Source organism: Paramormyrops kingsleyae, chromosome 15 (genome assembly GCF_048594095.1).
Source record: "Paramormyrops kingsleyae isolate MSU_618 chromosome 15, PKINGS_0.4, whole genome shotgun sequence".
NCBI classification, from domain to species: Eukaryota; Metazoa; Chordata; class Actinopteri; order Osteoglossiformes; family Mormyridae; genus Paramormyrops; species Paramormyrops kingsleyae.
Window position 1 is genome coordinate 677328 of NC_132811.1, and position 16893 is coordinate 694220.

General features: G+C 41.6%; 1 protein-coding gene across 5 annotated transcripts; it reads left to right on the forward strand.

Annotated features, from left to right (window-relative positions):
- Positions 1 to 1967: 1967 nt before the first annotated feature.
- Positions 1968 to 13319, forward strand: il12rb1 (interleukin 12 receptor subunit beta 1). Of its 5 annotated transcripts, none has more exons than XM_023843540.2 (15): positions 1968 to 2693; positions 3064 to 3190; positions 3271 to 3463; positions 3686 to 3754; positions 3941 to 3977; positions 6960 to 7085; positions 8140 to 8219; positions 8518 to 8731; positions 8822 to 8980; positions 10052 to 10153; positions 10332 to 10481; positions 11109 to 11261; positions 11516 to 11597; positions 12772 to 12850; positions 12934 to 13319. In XM_023843540.2, the coding sequence occupies exons 1-15, from the start codon at positions 2642 to 2644 to the stop codon at positions 13273 to 13275; spliced, it is 1965 nt and encodes a 654-aa protein (XP_023699308.1). In that variant the 5' UTR covers positions 1968 to 2641; the 3' UTR covers positions 13276 to 13319. The 5 variants fall into 5 exon arrangements, with proteins under 5 accessions (XP_023699308.1, XP_072556028.1, XP_023699309.1 ...); XM_072699927.1 differs by having other exon boundaries at positions 1969 to 2693; positions 3612 to 3754; XM_023843541.2 differs by having other exon boundaries at positions 1969 to 2693; positions 3291 to 3463.
- Positions 13320 to 16893: the final 3574 nt, after the last annotated feature.

Below are 16893 nucleotides of genomic sequence, written 5' to 3' on the forward strand. Positions count from 1 at the left end.
CTCAAACGGCACACACAGCGCTAGCGTGAGACAGACTAATCTGTTCTCCTTCTCAAACGGCACACACAGCGCTAGCGTGAGACAGACTAATCTGTTCTCCTTCTCAAACGGCAGACACAGCGCTAGCGTGGGACAGACTAATCTGTTCTCCTTCTAAAACGGCAGACACAGCGCTAGCGTGAGACAGACTAATCTGTTCTCCTTCTAAAACGGCAGACACAGCGCTAGCGTGAGACAGACTAATCTGTTCTCCTTCTAAAACGGCAGACACAGCGCTAGCGTGAGACAGACTAATCTGTTCTCCTTCTCAAACGGCACACACAGCGCTAGCGTGAGACAGACTAATCTGTTCTCCTTCTCAAATGGCACACACAGCGCTAGCGTGAGACAGACTAATCTGTTCTCCTTCTAAAACGGCAGACACAGCGCTAGCGTGAGACAGACTAATCTGTTCTCCTTCTAAAACGGCAGACACAGCGCTAGCGTGAGACAGACTAATCTGTTCTCCTTCTCAAACGGCACACACAGCGCTAGCGTGAGACAGACTAATCTGTTCTCCTTCTCAAACGGCACACACAGCGCTAGCGTGAGACAGACTAATCTGTTCTCCTTCTAAAACGGCAGACACAGCGCTAGCGTGAGACAGACTAATCTGTTCTTCTTCTAAAACGGCAGACACAGCGCTAGCGTGAGACAGACTAATCTGTTCTCCTTCTCAAACGGCACACACAGCGCTAGCGTGAGACAGACTAATCTGTTCTCCTTCTCAAACGGCACACACAGCGCTAGCGTGAGACAGACTAATCTGTTCTCCTTCTAAAACGGCAGACACAGCGCTAGCGTGAGACAGACTAATCTGTTCTCCTTTTCAAATGGCACACACAGCGCTAGCGTGAGACAGACTAATCTGTTCTCCTTCTAAAACGGCAGACACAGCGCTAGCGTGAGACAGACTAATCTGTTCTCCTTCTCAAACGGCACACACAGCGCTAGCGTGAGACAGACTAATCTGTTCTCCTTCTAAAACGGCAGACACAGCGCTAGCGTGAGACAGACTAATCTGTTCTCCTTCTAAAACGGCAGACACAGCGCTAGCGTGAGACAGACTAATCTGTTCTCCTTCTCAAACGGCAGACACAGCGCTAGCGTGGGACAGACTAATCTGTTCTCCTTCTAAAACGGCAGACACAGCGCTAGCGTGAGACAGAATAATCTGTTCTCCTAGATATGAATGCCATAAAACCTGTTATATCAAAGATTCGGCTGTGAAATCATGAAAACATTGCACGGCTTCAGTAGTTTGCTGGCTTGAGGTAGAGTACACTACTGTACAGTATGTAGTTTTATTTTTACTGTATTATTATAGTTCTTATTACCTAATATATTATTACTGTTCTGTCTTACCTACAAATTTAACTTACAGACAGACTCAGGGATTGGATCTCCAGCTGGCAGTATCCCAGGAGAAGATCTGCACACATATCCACTTACACCTAAAGAAAGTCACATGTCAGTCACCTCTCTTCTAGCCACTCACTCTGCATCCAACATCAATACAAATGAAATGAACACCACTTTCAAAACAGCACGCAACTCATTTAGCCAGGGATTGTAGCAGCAGGAAGAATCAAGGACGTGGGGTGTGAAAGTGGGATTATCTAAGTGCACCATTCTTCTCTGGTGATTACTGTGGTTCATATCATCACCATGATCTTTTGCCTCCCCTTCACTGTAAAGAAGAACCTCCTTTGGAATAAGAACTTTGTTTAATGCGGAAAAGCACAGAATATGGGAATGTGGGAGGTCAATGGTGGAAACACTAGGATGTGGAGGGGAAATGTTAGAGTGCCTTGTTACCTGGCAAATTAGACCATGTGTCTCTGATGAACTCTTTGCATTATGAAAGAATGGTACTCCTGGTAGTACAGGGGGGGGCAGTAAGACTGGGGGGTGCGCTCAGGGGACACTGTTTAGGTATTTGCCATTTCCATTGAGTTTGCTGTTCTGTAGAACATTGGGCAGCTTCCTCTGTGCTTAAGGCTGTATGGACTATATTTACCATTGTCCAGCAACTCTGCAGTGATGGACTTCAATTAAAGGTCCCACTGCTCACAACACTGACGTGTTCTTTAGAAACGCTCAGAAGTGACGGTGGTCTCTTCATAGAGAAGCAGTGAAATCTTGGGTTGGTAGAACTCGATCTCTGTCTATGTAATTAGCATCATGAAGTGTCATATTACACTGGAGAATAAAGGTACTGTAGTTTGAACAACCGTTTGTGTAGTTTTGGTTTGTAACAGTAATTTTTCTCATCAGCTGTCTGTGACTGTGACTAACTTAAACTTTACCTCAGCAGCCCAAGTCTCACCCGCAGCAGCCCAGGTCACTTGCTTCCCCCCCCCCCATGAGTTGTGGCTTGTGGTTAAGAAACAGCTAGCTCTGCTCTTTGCCTGCATTAAAATGAGAACACACTGACATTCATAGAAGGGTTTCGTTTACAAGAAAGGCAACTGAAACATTTGCCGAGCTGTAAACACTGGTGCACATCTCAGTGAGCACAGGGTTCAGTGAGCTGCTCGGGATCCAGAGGACGGATGGGCTTCCTGCACAAGATCTCCATCAGAGGACTGCCGTGGAAAAGATGAAGGAAGTAGCATGCTTTTCTGCTTTGCTCTTTGTGGTCTTAGTTGAAGGTATGATGGATTTTCGGGTTACGATATTCGACAATCTAAATTGTGAGTGACTCTCGTATTTAGTGTTTGCTATAAGAATCAGATAAACATCACAAAAGTCAGATAAACATCAATCAGATAAACATTGCGGACACTGTGATCAGATAAACATGTGAAAGTGTTACAGATCGAGAGGATATCGGCTTATGCTAGATACTCGATACCACTTGAAAGTTCCTCTTTAATGATTTAATGAGTTTTATTCACGTGACTTTTTTAAATACCCAAAAACAAATGCATGCCAGTTAAATGGTCACTTTAAGAAGGTTCCAGTGGGCCAATATTTATTAACTGTTTATTTACACCAGTCATTTCTCTGCTTTGTTGAAAGGACAAACATCACAACCAGCCCATAATGTTCAATGCTACAAGAAAACCACTGATTTTGATGAAGACTTCACCTGCACATGGCGTCCTGTAACACCTCTGCAGAATGCTACTTACAAGCTTTTTTATCAGTGAGTTACATTACAGGGCGTCTCCACACGAAAGCTTCATGCACTATGCTGAAATAGACAAAACCAATGTGATGGCTTAGCCATGTGTTCTTACTTGTAGGGCACCCGGCCAGCACTCAAGGCACCACTCGATTTGTACCACATCACACACCAGCTGTACCGTACTCCGTGAGCTCCTCATCACCACACGGACGATACACATGTGGCTGGAAGTCGAAACAGCGACCGGCACCTACAGATCAGCCGAACTCACCGTGTGTCTCAATAATCAAGGTAAATCTGCAGCTTCTACAACATCTAGAGAACAATGAAATTACTCCAAAAAAGCCATTACATTTATACGGAGGCCTATTTTCAGGTAACTCTTATGTGTGTGTTTTAAGCACACATTGAGTTATGTGCTTTACTGTTTTTTCCTCAGTTAAATATGACGCTCCTGAAATCAAAAAAATTTCACGGTCTTCAAAAAAACTGACTTTATGGTGGAATAAACAGAGTGAAGAACATAGGGGTGCAGTTTACGAGATATCACTGAAGCAACTGGACCATGAGCACTTGGTACAGGTAAGGTGACATCCACTATGTAGGTATGTCATCTGTATTTGTTTTAAATATTTTTGAAAATTCCTGTTTAAAATCAGGCATCTCTATATGCATATTTCATGTATATGTTTATGCATGTGGACAGTTATACTGCTGCTTGTTAAACCATTTAGCATCACATTGTTTCTACATTTGTTTTATTTCCAGGAAACTTTTGAAACCAACGATGGCCAGAATACACAAGGTTAGTTCATTGTTCTTGGCTTGACAGAATCTAGCTAAATTTCAGGGCAGTCTGTCAGAAATTAAGCCCTTGCATTCTCCTGCATGGCGTCTGTTACATTCTGTAATATAATACGTTTGATTTTCCCTTGTTCACTGGGCTTAAATATTGCAGTCTGTCGGTTAATTGATGGGGGGCTTGGCAGACAGTTGCTCTGGTTTGGGTCTAAGGAAAGAGCAGAGATAGCTAATGTGGAAGAAAGATACTTGTCCCCCCAAAGAAAATGATCCAGTTATTCCCTGGTATCTTACGCGTGATACAGCTGATATTTATGCTTTTCATATTGGGTAGGAGCCCCTTAATTAGGTACACCTAGGCAGTATTGGGTAGGATCCCCTTTACACTTAGGCAGTACTGAGTAGGAGCCCCTTTATTAGGTACACCTAGGCAGTACTGAGTAGGAGCCCATTTATTAGGTAGACCTAGGCAGTATTGGGTAGGAGCCCATTTTTTAGGTACACCTAGGCAGTACTGGGTAGGAGCCCCTTTACACCTAGGCAGTACTGGGTAGGAGCCCCTTTATTAGGTACACCTATGCAGTACTCGGTAGGAGCCCATTTTTTAGGTACACCTAGGCAGTATTGGGTAGGAGCCCATTTTTTAGGTACACCTAGGCAGTACTGGGTAGGAGCCCCTTTACACCTAGGCAGTACTGGATAGGAGCCCCTTTACACCTAGGCAGTACTGGGTAGGAGCCCCTTTATTAGGTACACCTATGCAGTACTGGGTAGGAGCCCATTTTTTAGGTACACCTAGGCAGTACTGGGTAGGAGCCCCTTTACACCTAGGCAGTACTGGGTAGGAGCCCCTTTACACCTAGGCAGTACTGGGTAGGAGCCCCTTTACACCTAGGCAGTACTGGGTATGAGCCCCTTTATTAGGTACACCTAGGCAGTACTGGGTAGGAGCCCCTTTACACCTAGGCAGTACTGGGTATGAGCCCCTTTATTAGGTACACCTAAGCAGTACTGGGTAGGAGCCCATTTTTTAGGTACACCTAGGCAGTACTGGGTAGGAGCCCCTGTATTAGGTACACCTAGGCAGTACTGGGTAGGAGCCCATTTTTTAGGTACACCTAGGCAGTACTAGGTAGGAGCCCCTTTACACCTAGGCAGTACTGGGTAGGAGCCCCTTTACACCTATGAAGCACTGGGTAGGAGCCCCTTTACACCTAGGCAGTACTGGGTAGGAGCCCCTGTATTAGGTACACCTTAGGCAGTACTGGGTAGGAGCCCCTTTATTAGGTACACCTAGGTAGTACTGGGTAGGAGCCCCTTTATTAGGTACACCTAGGCAGTACTGGGTAGGACCCCCTTTATTAGGTACACCTAGGCAGTACTGGGTAGGAGCCCCTTTACACCTAGGAAGTACTGGGTAGGAGCCCCTTTATTAGGTACAACTAGGCACTTCATAGTCTTCAGTTAATCAGCAATCACCCGCCGTGTCTTGGTGTTTCCATTAGAATTGTGAAGATTTTCACAGTGCAGATTACTGGAATTGTAGAGACACCCTCAGGACCGCAGTTACTGCACATATTTCACATTAGTGATAACAGTGACCCAGCTGCTGCCTTAGCTCATAGCCAAAGAGCTGCTAACTCACTGGCTGCAGGGCGCCTAACTCAGGAAACTCCACCCCCCCGAAAGTCAGCCATTGTTATTTTTATCTTTCAGAGGAACACCGCACCATTTATCTAGTTGTGGGGGAGAGTTACAGTGTTTTGAGTGGTAAAGCAGAAAGCCAAACTTGGTTGGCATAAGACAGGGTTATTCAACTCATGGTCCTCGAGGTCCGAGCACTGCTGGTTTCCCAGCCTTCCTTTACCTTTCAGTCAGGTGTGAAGCCTCTGACCAATCAGAATCAGTAATTATTCAACAACTACCTGGGAGAACTGAAAACACGGCCTGGATTTGGAATCAAGGTCCAGAGTTGAAGAACCCTGGCATAAGGCATTAGAACATATCTCTACAGCTGGGATGAAACAACAGGTGCAAAATTAAAGGAAAATTAAGCAAATTGGACACTGGCCTGTAATTAAATGGGGTTCTGGTACAAAGGCCACTTTTACTGAAAGTACGTATAAAAGAGCTGAAAATTGGCTTGTCAAAACGTTCTAAAATGAGACTGAAATTTAAATAACTGAGAATGAATACTGAAGTTCACAGGAAAAAGACAAATGAAAATGATCAGATACCTAAATCAGTCTCTCAGCTCAAAACAAAACCATTGAATGTCCTTTTCCCAAAATGCATTTCATTACAAAAAAATGGGTAGAGCTAAACCGGTACTCATCACTAAACTCTGCAATATGTATTTGAATGAAAATTCTTAGTTTCACTGGCTAAGATTTTTACTGAGGATACAATATCTGTTAATTAACAGGCCAATTCCCTCCCCCAAGATGCACACCCGGTCCACAATTCAGTTAAATCAGTGCAGCTGAAGCTTGGGGTCGACCATTTATCTGGTGCTCCAGTGCAGTTTTTGGGCTAAAGCGTCTTGTTGAAGGATCGACAGAAATATGTAATCCCAACACCTTCTGGACATAGGAGCTGACTGGTGTACTGCAGAGACAAATACCACACAGTAATTACAGATTCATGTCACTGCTGTGGGGAATCCACAAGGCAGATTTACACCGTGCTGTAGTTTATTTTTTAGGAGTACAGTAAATGTCTGTTTTTTTTCTCCCTGTAATGTCATTGGAAAACATAATGTTTCATTGCTGAAGATCAGTATTGGCTGGCGTGCTATAACTGAAAGCATTAAAAAGTCCATACAAATGCCAAACAATACCAGAAGACAATCGTTAAATGACAGGAGGTTATTGGTGGAATATGTACAGCATTATATGGTTTTGGAGGAACTTAAAGTAATTGTTTAAAAATATTTTTGGACCAGTGGTGATTATATAAGACTGTATAATTAGATCTGAATTTACAGAAAACTACACTGTGTCACTACATCTTGAACATAATACCAACTACGAGGTCATGATCAGACGAAGGGCCAAGCAGGTGGAAGCGGAAATCTGGAGTGATTGGAGCCAAATAAAACAAGTCCCCACCGGTAATCTTTTCATCTGTTACCTCCATTCTCAAGTGACCATTTACTATCGTCAAGTTAAACCAGGTTCAGCTGTACAGGCTTGTTTTTCAATGACCATTTGTGGCAAACAATGAGAGGAAAGTTTCCTCCCTGCATCACACAGGACCCATCAGAGCTGTCTGCAGTTGACGGTCTTGGGATTTTATTCCACAAGCTGCCCTGCCTTATGTAGCATTTCTCCCCTGTGGAACAGCAGCCTTCTCTAATTGTTGCAACGTTACTATGACCTCAAAATAAAAATGAAGAGCTGTCCTACATAATTCCCTATATAAATGAAGAGCTGGCTGTCCTACATAATTCCCTATATAAATGAAGAGCTGGTTGTCCTACATAATTCCCTATATAAATGAAGAGCTGGTTGTCTTACATAATTCTCTATATAAATGAAGAGCTGGCAGTCCTACATAATTCCCTATATAAACGAAGAGCTGGCTGTCCTACATAATTCCCTATATAAATAAAGAGCTGGCTGTCCTACATAATTCACTATATAAATAAAGAGCTGGCTGTCCTACATAATTCCCTATATAAATAAAGAGCTGGCTGTCCTACATAATTCCCTATATAAATGAAGAGCTGGCAGTCCTACATAATTCCCTATATAAATGAAGAACTGGTTGTCCTACATAATTCCCTATATAAATGAAGAGCTGGCTGTCCGACATAATTCCCTACATAAAATCCCAGGCTCTTTGGTTGAAGGAAGCCCAGAGCACTAATCAGATGAGCTGCTTTTAATTGTTCTGATATTTGGCATCTGTGTAGTAGGTTGTTAATTACCTGCTGGCTTTACAAATACCCATCAAAATATCCCAATATGATCATCTGCTTGCTTCAGGGTTTTTTTTTTGGGAAATCTGGTTTTATGCAAACCACAATATTAATTTACTGCACTATAACATCAACATTCTAAAATATGAATTTGACTCATTCATCCCTGCTAGCAGTATGTAAAGGGTAATATTTCTACTGTCCTGAAACTGAAGATTTTTTTTCTCATTTTATCTTGTGACAGAACTTGACAGCCAGCCAAAAGTTAAGTGGAAAGTGCAAAAACTTAAAAAAGGGGTTCGATTGCTAGAATTAATGTTGGAGGTAAGATTAAATGTAACCCTAAAATCTACATATCACATAGGTTCAGCATTGCAGTGGAAATAAACATTTTTTGTGTCCCGGAAGGAGAAAATTTAAAAACAAAATAAAGAAAATAAATTTTATTAAGTTAATTTAATATGTCAGGATGTATAAGGATCAGGTATAATGTACTTCTAATATTCCATTATCTATTACAAATGGTTGTAGTAACATTAAAACATACAGTATAAAAACATTTTCAGTGTACAGAAGACTATTGGAAACATCCTTTAATGTCCATTCTGTAATTGTCCTGTAGGAATATTCCAGGAATGCCACATTTGGAGGACTGATGTACCAAATTTCTACCAGTCCTGTGCCATGTTGGCATGACATGGACATTGTCTACACAGAGAGCACGAATTACAAATTATCAATTGCTGCCTCTACTGTAAACGTAACTGTCCGTGCTAATAACAGTGTGGGTGTCTCACCGGAGACACACATCACCATCCCAGCTCAGTACTTAGACAGTAAGCATCACGGAGCCCCGGCGTTCCAGAATGTACCTTGTGTGTTGGTTACATTGTCCAAAAAAATTAAACCAGTTATTTCATCTACAGCTTGTCCAGAGAACCGGTCAAAAACCACGACAAACAACAAAAAGAGAATGGAGCTGTGTGTAGTGTGGTACAGACTCACCGGAGAGACACCAAAACTGGCCGATGAAAATCACAGTACAGTCAAAAGTACATCTCAAGCCTTCGAGATTATGAATGCAGGTGAGAACATTTCCTGAATTTCCAGAATTTCCGCATTCTGGGGGGGCCTGATGCCTCACATAAGAGCATAAGAACTATACAAACGAGAGGAGGCCATTCGGCCCATCGAGCTCGCTTGGGGAGAACTTAACTAATAGCTCAGAGTTGTTAAAATCTTATCTAGCTCTGATTTAAAGGAACCCAAGGATTCAGCTTGCACTACGTTATCAGGAAGACTATTCCATACTCTGACTACACGCTGTGTAAAGAAGTGCTTCCTTAAATCCAGTTTGAAATGTTCTCCCGCTAATTTCCACCTATGGCCACGAGTTCTTGTATTTGAACTAATGCTGAAGTAACTATTCGGTTCAACAGCATCCAAACCTGTTAGAATCTTATAGATCATGTCCCCCCTCAGTCTCCTTTGCTTGAGGCTGAACAGATTTAGCTCAAATAACCTTTCCTCGTATGACTTTCCACTAAGACCAGGAATCATTCTTGTGGCCCTACGCTGCACCTTTTCTAAGGCCGCAATGTCCTTTTTAAGATATGGTGACCAAACCTGCACACAATATTCTAGGTGAGGTCTCACCAAGGAATTGTATAATCTTAGCATTACCTCCCTTGACTTAAACTCCACACACCTGGAGATATACCCCAACATCCTATTGGCCTTTTTTATTGCTTCCCCACACTGGCGAGAATGAGACATGGAAGCATCAACATACACACCAAGGTCTTTCTCATAATCAGCTACCTTTATTTCAGTAGGTCCCATAAAATACCTGTACTTTATATTTCTGCTCCCTACATGGAGTACCTTACATTTGTCTATGTTAAATTTCATCTGCCAGGTATCGGCCCAGTCACTAATTAAATCAAGATCCCACTGTAGCTGCAACATATTCCAGCTGCTTATAAAATGACTGATCATCATTCATTGAATGTCGATGCATTCATTTTTTATCCAATAGAACAGCTTGCTTTTTCTAGACTCTGATTTATAACACAGAATGACTCACAGATTGTAAATGGCTGCAGCGGGTACATGACACTTTGTCAATTATAAACACACTGGTTCATTTGTTTTAGAAATGGAAGACTTTGTGCGGTATCACTACTTCATATACACCAAAGCCAAAAGAGGAAAGCAGCAGATCACTGACATGTGTCCAGTGTATAAGAAAGAAGGGGGTAAGTTATGTTCGTGTGTGTAGCACAGGTCAGCGAGACCTCAAGCAGCCTGTCTTGGGTTAGGCTCGGGTTCTAGTTGTAACTAAAAGAAAGAAAGTACTGTATTAATTAATTAAAGATCTGTAATAAAGGCACATGCTGCTTGCACAATAAACTCAGCGGTGGCTTGTCGTTTCAGCACCCAGAAGCTCACCTGGAAGCCTCACTGCTCTTAATAAAACCCACAATTCTGCTGTACTACAGTGGGAACCCATACCTGTGTCAGAACAGAGAGGCTTTCTCAAAAACTATATAATCTACATCCTGGGACCGAACGGGACTGAAACAGGTGAGCCATAACCCATAACCCTAACCCTACATATACACATTTTCCATCAGCAAGGTCATTCTTTCAAGCTAATTATTGTATTTAACCATGTTTTTCAATAGTTTTAAGACTGACAATAGAGGCTATGTGTCATTTTATTTTTCAATATGGGACGAGGTGGTGACTCTAAGTGTAAAATGTTATTAAGCACAGATAATGGGGACCCCTTTGTATCAGCTGTGCATGGCCTTCAGCCTGTGTTAGCCTGTGCATTAAAGTGGCTGCTGGACAAGCTGTGTGTAACTGCCAGTATGGTGACACACTGGGTCATTCCATCGCCTCACACTTAAAGGCCCCCACTGTTTAAATCCTACCTCAGCTCTGCCTCTGTGAAGTTTGCATGTTCTTCCCATTTTGTAGGGGTTTGAAATATGCACTCATCTGTAAATTGCTCATAGAGTGTTGTGCTCGTAATATGTGCATGTCCTGTCCCCACAATGGTCTTGCACCTCGTCTCCCGTTTTCTTCCTAGAATACACTCCAGCAGTTTGATGGTCAGTGTTGTATAATTTCACATATTACAAATTCGCAGTTTGTGTTTTGCTGTCTACAGTGATATGTGCCCTTTTTCCCTTATTTCAAATACAGTGAAAGTTCCAGGGTCTCAAAGTAATTTCACGATGCAAAATCTTAAACACAGCAGCGTGTACTCCGTCCACCTTGCGGGACAAACATCTGTGGGAGTGGGACCGAACACTACAGAGACCTTCCAGATGAAGCCTAACCCTCCTACCAAGAAAGGTGCGAAATGCTATTTGTACTTCCATGTTACTCATGTCAATATTATTCTCTGAACATGCACATTTCCCAAAAGTGCTGATATCTGAAAACCCCTTGTAAAATATACCTACCATATTCAGTAATTTTGTAACCATTCTGTAACCTTATTTTGTAATAATTATATGTTTTTTTTTTTTACTGGAACTTTATAGTTGGCAAACTGGAAGTTGTTTTAATGCAGCAACAAGAAATAACAATTTCCTGTTTTGATACAGGGCTGCCCAGTTTCAGCGTCGTCACTGTGACGTGTCTGGTTGCCTTCTTTCTCATGGCATTCTGCATTTTAATTGTCAAATGGTAAGCTTCAGTAAAAGGCACTAATGCTCCCTCAGGGAGAGGAAAATAGCTGCAGCCAAGGTCTGCGATTATTCCGCCGTAGATTCATGCCTGGTGGGATCGTTTGCTGTGTATTTCTGTACACTTATTTATTCTGCTTGAAATATGCTGGTTTATTTTTGATAACTGTATTCACTGCTGTTCTCAAGTGTGAGAAGTCAAATTCATCCATACGATTTCTATACATCCTACCCAGTAGAGGGTCACAGTGGACCGGGAATGTACCCACATGGAGAATGTAACAGGGAGAATATGAATATCCAACCAGGGGCGTTGCTAGAGATTTTGGGCCCCATGAAAGCATATCATATTAGGCCCCCCAGTCCAAACCAATCCAGTTATTTTCCTAATTTTTTAGGGCCCCTGTCACTCAGGGTTAGGGTCCTAGCTTTCCTCTCCCTTACGGCGCCCCTGTATCCAACACTTTGTTGAATTCATTCTGCTTAAATATTTTTGCTGTTCTATGTTTTTCCATAAAATGGCGATTAAATTCATACTCGGCACCGTCACACCTGGAAATGATAAGACATCAAACCAAACATCAAAAGCATTCAGAAGTCAGCGAGTTTTCGCTATTCGCTATAGCGATGACGTCAGGAGAGGCGATCCGTGGCAGGGGGGCAGTTTGCTGCAGCGCGTGCGTCCCCGCGAGACTCTCGTTCGTTCGACTCGTGCAGAGGGTATCCGTATTCGCAGCACTCACAGTACAGTATACATTATGAATGAGTCATAATATCCGTTTGTGTGACATTAATGAGCTAAGAAAATTGTGATAAAAAGGTTGCCATAATGAACTAAGAAAACTGTAGCTTGAAAGTAGCTTCCCCAACACTGATTGGTAATCATCTTAAAGGAAACGCAGTAAGAGTAATTGTCATTGCTGTTTTGTAATTTGGGAATATACTCTTAATGGCAAAAGGCCGCGGTTGTGTAATACACTGCAGGATCAGTTTGTTTGCATAAGAGTGATTGTAATTTTAACGGGGAAGTTCTTGTTCCTGTTGCCACAGATCACTGTCTGAGTTTCACGCCATGTCATTAATTTTACAAGAACATGGGTCTCCAGGAAAAAGTGAGTACTTACGCTATACTATACTGAGTGCCGGTCTGCAGGAAATGTTTTAATGTTTTACAGTATCTCCGACAAGCTGCTCCCTGCTGTTCCCAGTCCCGTAATCCCAGAAACGCCCTCCTACCACACAGAGAACCATAAGGTGAGATCTGCTGCTTTTGAACATCTCCGTAATGTTTATGAGAAGCATAGGCAGCATGACCTTAGCGCGTATCGGTGTTACAGGAGGCGTACCCCGTCGGGGAGGAGGTGGATAGCCTAATCCTCCAGCTTTACGAGCCCAGTGGCGGCGGAGGGTCCGAGCCCCGGCAGATGGAGGTAGAGGTTTGCAGGACACCTTCGTATGAGCAGGATGATGGCGAGAGCCAGAGCGACTCCGAAGAGCCCGATGAGTCCAGTTTGGCCCTGAACCCTGATTATAAGAAGCAGATACTTAGCGGTCCGGCTCAGCTCAGCCACCAGCAGAACAGATGTGACGCGATACCAGCGTACAAAAACGGACTGGTCCTAGAGATGAGGGAGAACGCATCAGAGGAGCTCACGGAGTCGTGGCCAGCACTGGGATAGTGTCAAGACTGCTAACACAACTGCTAATAAAGGAATTATGCAAAGGGGCGCGTGTGCGATGTTTATAGAACACAGCTTTATTTTATTTTATTATTGATCTCAGGTGACATACAGCACAAAGTTAATTTCTAAACATTTTACTAATACAGGCTGTAATTCAGGTTTAGGGTTCTTAACGCTTACATACTTCTCCATTTTATATAAGGGACTTGAGCATCCGTAGATTACAGTTGGCCACCAGCAATAACAATATTTACTATATTAAATACAGCTGTTTCTCTTGAAAATGTTTATATCTAAATATTTTACTAAATAAGATGCCTCATTGCCCATCTAGCTAAAAAAGGAGGAGCGTATAGATAGACATTAGGCCTATAAAAATTCTTTCTGTTTGATTTTTAAATTAGGTCAAGTGACACATAGCAGAAACTTCAACCACAACAGAACAGCATAATGTGTTATGTTTCAGCCACTTTCTTGTGATTTTTTTCATCGTTTCCTATCTCTCACACGTATCTCATTTCCTCTGAAATGGTGTTGAACCAAAAATTGTCAGCATTTTCATTTTCTGTCATGCGGAACCCACGAATACGGAGTCTTGTATTATATTTAATACGACTGTATTATTATTTTATTATTATTATCCTTGTTGTTGTTGTAAGGAAATTGTGTTTAAAAATTAAGAGGAGTGTGTTTATAGTAATGATAAGTTATAGCATATATATATATATATATATATATATATATATATATATAAGCCTTTTGTTAAACATTAACTAATCATTTACAAAACCTCAATAAGACATTTATAAGCTTGTAGTTAAGAGCTAACTAATCATTTGCAAAACATTAAATTATTAAAAGGGAAATCATTAAAATTACCATAAACCAATCATTACTTAATATAATTACTAAGTTAATGAACAGGGGTGAGTTTCCCGAAGCCTTCTTAACGCTACGTCGTTCGTTAGTTCTATCTTTTAACACAGAACTTAAGAACGACGTAGCGTTAAGAACGCTTCGGGAAACTCACCCCAGATCATTTACAAATTCTTAATAATACATTTATAAGCAAAAATCATGCAGTTAAGGGTTACCTATACTTATTTACAAAACCTGAATAAACATTTATAAATGCTTATGAGGGGAAATGATCATAAACAAATCATGATAACACATTACTTAAAGCTGTCACCAATAATGCATTATAGATACCTTCATAATGTTATGCTATTATTCTGCTGATAAACCAGTGAAAAAGCTAACCCAGGCTAACGCTGCTGTTTCATAGCTATGTGACCAGGTGATTTATTTATGATTTATTGTGCATATGAGCAGTACAGCTGCAGCTCTTGGTAGCAGTGAGACATCGGGCGTTTGTGCCTTAAAAATGTGGATACACCAGATTTATTTGTTTCCTGGAAAAGCCTTCTTATTTTGGCAACTTAAATAAGTGTCGATACAGGGAATAAAAACCCCAAATTTGCATTATAGTGTCTCTAGAGTGATTTCACCGGCCACGGCTACGGATGAGCCTTCTTAGTTTTTAGCTAGCGGCAGGGGTGGATTAAGGTGTACAGTGGCCCCTAGGCTACAGTAGTCTGTGGACCCCCCAATCCCGCCCCCCTCCGCGCCAATGGGTGCCCCCTTGCAGGCTGGCACACGTGGGGCCCCTAGGCTTAAGCCATATCTAGCCTGTGCGTTAATCTGCCCCTGGCTAGCGGGATTGCAGCACAGAGACGCCAAATTGGCTCATTCGCTCATGCAAGAAATCTTACGGTAAATCTATAAATGGTGTGTAAAATATTTACCTGTGATGATGTGATGAATTGTTTACACTTTAGATTGGGGGGTGCAAAAGGTTCGTAAGCGACTTGTATACATTTATAGGTCATCTATTAATAAAGCATATAGCACCTTCCATTTACAGTCCTAATGCATTATAGTATTAAAATACTTAAAAAACTCCAGTGAAGCTGTCATCTATAATGCACTATAGACGTCATAAAGTGAGCCTTACTTTACCTTATGTTACTTATAATGCATCATGAAGGTTTACTTATAATGCATCATGAAGGTATCTATAGTGCATTATACATGAGAGCTTCTTTGGAGCGCTTAGGAAGTATTATAATTAACACTTTAATAACTAATGACTGTTAATAGAAGATGCTGTATCCTTTATTAATTCTTGGTATCGAGGGTTATAATACATTATGAGGATGGGCTCCCCCTTGAGTCTGGTCCCTCCCAAGGTTTCTTACTTCTCGGGAGTTTTTCCTTGCCAGTGTCACCTATGGCTTACTCCCTGGGGGCTTTGGGTGGGGATGCTGTAAAGCGCTTTGAGACGATGTAATGTTGTGATAATGTGCTATACCAAAATAAATTTGTTTGTTGTTGTTGTTGTATTATAGGTGACAGCTTTAACAAAAGTGTTACCATGATTGGTTTATGATAATTTCCCCTTTGAATCATTTATAAATGTTCTAAAGGTTTTGTAAATCATTAGTTAATCCTTAACTGCATGCTTATACATGTCATATTGAGGTGATACACTAAATCCACACACACACGCACACACACACACACACGCACACACACACACATATATATACTGATTTCATTACTAACATTTAAAATAAATGGCCACCATCATTACAAAGCATGTGTGTGACCCTGCCGGCTGGCATTCCTCATTATAAGCAGGTCCATGCTTAATAAGGAAGCGGAATGAAATGTATCTCCTCCTTCTAGAGTTAACAGCCTTTATGTCCATGTTACTCTGTTCAGGGATGATGCAAAGTTGTTTAAGAATAAATAATGTCTCATCAGCACCACTGCGTGTATATATGTGTGTGAGTTTAGACGTTCCCCATGTTTCAGTCAAAAACATGGAGTTTCTGAATAGCCTGTAGTGTGTGATTCTGTGTGTGTGTGCGTGGCTTGTGATGGACTAGTATCCCATCTAGGGTGTACTATTTTTGGTGTTATTGCACTTGTAAATGATATTTGTGATACATGCTGTTAAAAATACTATTTATACTAAAATAAAAATTTATACTAAAATACTAAAATACTGAGTACGAATACTGGTTTTTAGAGGTCTGGTATTATAATTAATATGAGTTGAGAGGTGAGATGAGTTGGGCCTGAAGCTGGGGGGCTGCGGCACCTTCCTGCCCAATATGGACTCACACTGATAATGAAACCTGCAGTATTCACCATCACCCCAGAAAACTCTGGCACCTTCACAGGGTTTGCTTACTTCCACATAAATATGAAACCAACTTCGCAAAAGAAGTAAATTTCCACTTCATCAGTCCAAGAATATCAAAAAATATGGAATCTATATGAGCTGTCCTGAACTGTACATTTCTTCAATGTTTTGGAGGAGCTGCTGTTGTAGGTATACTCTATATTCAACAGTCTTAGGGCTCTCTTTTGACGATCTGGCACAAAGCGTAACATGTATGAGAGTATCCAAATCCATTTTGCTATTTTTACGGTGGAAAAAATAGACTTCTCGTCAGCGCAAGGTGCAAAAAGGTTCTCTAACTCTTTTAATTACTCAGAAGTGTGTTTGGGGTGTAACATGCAATAAACCAATTACAATGGCAC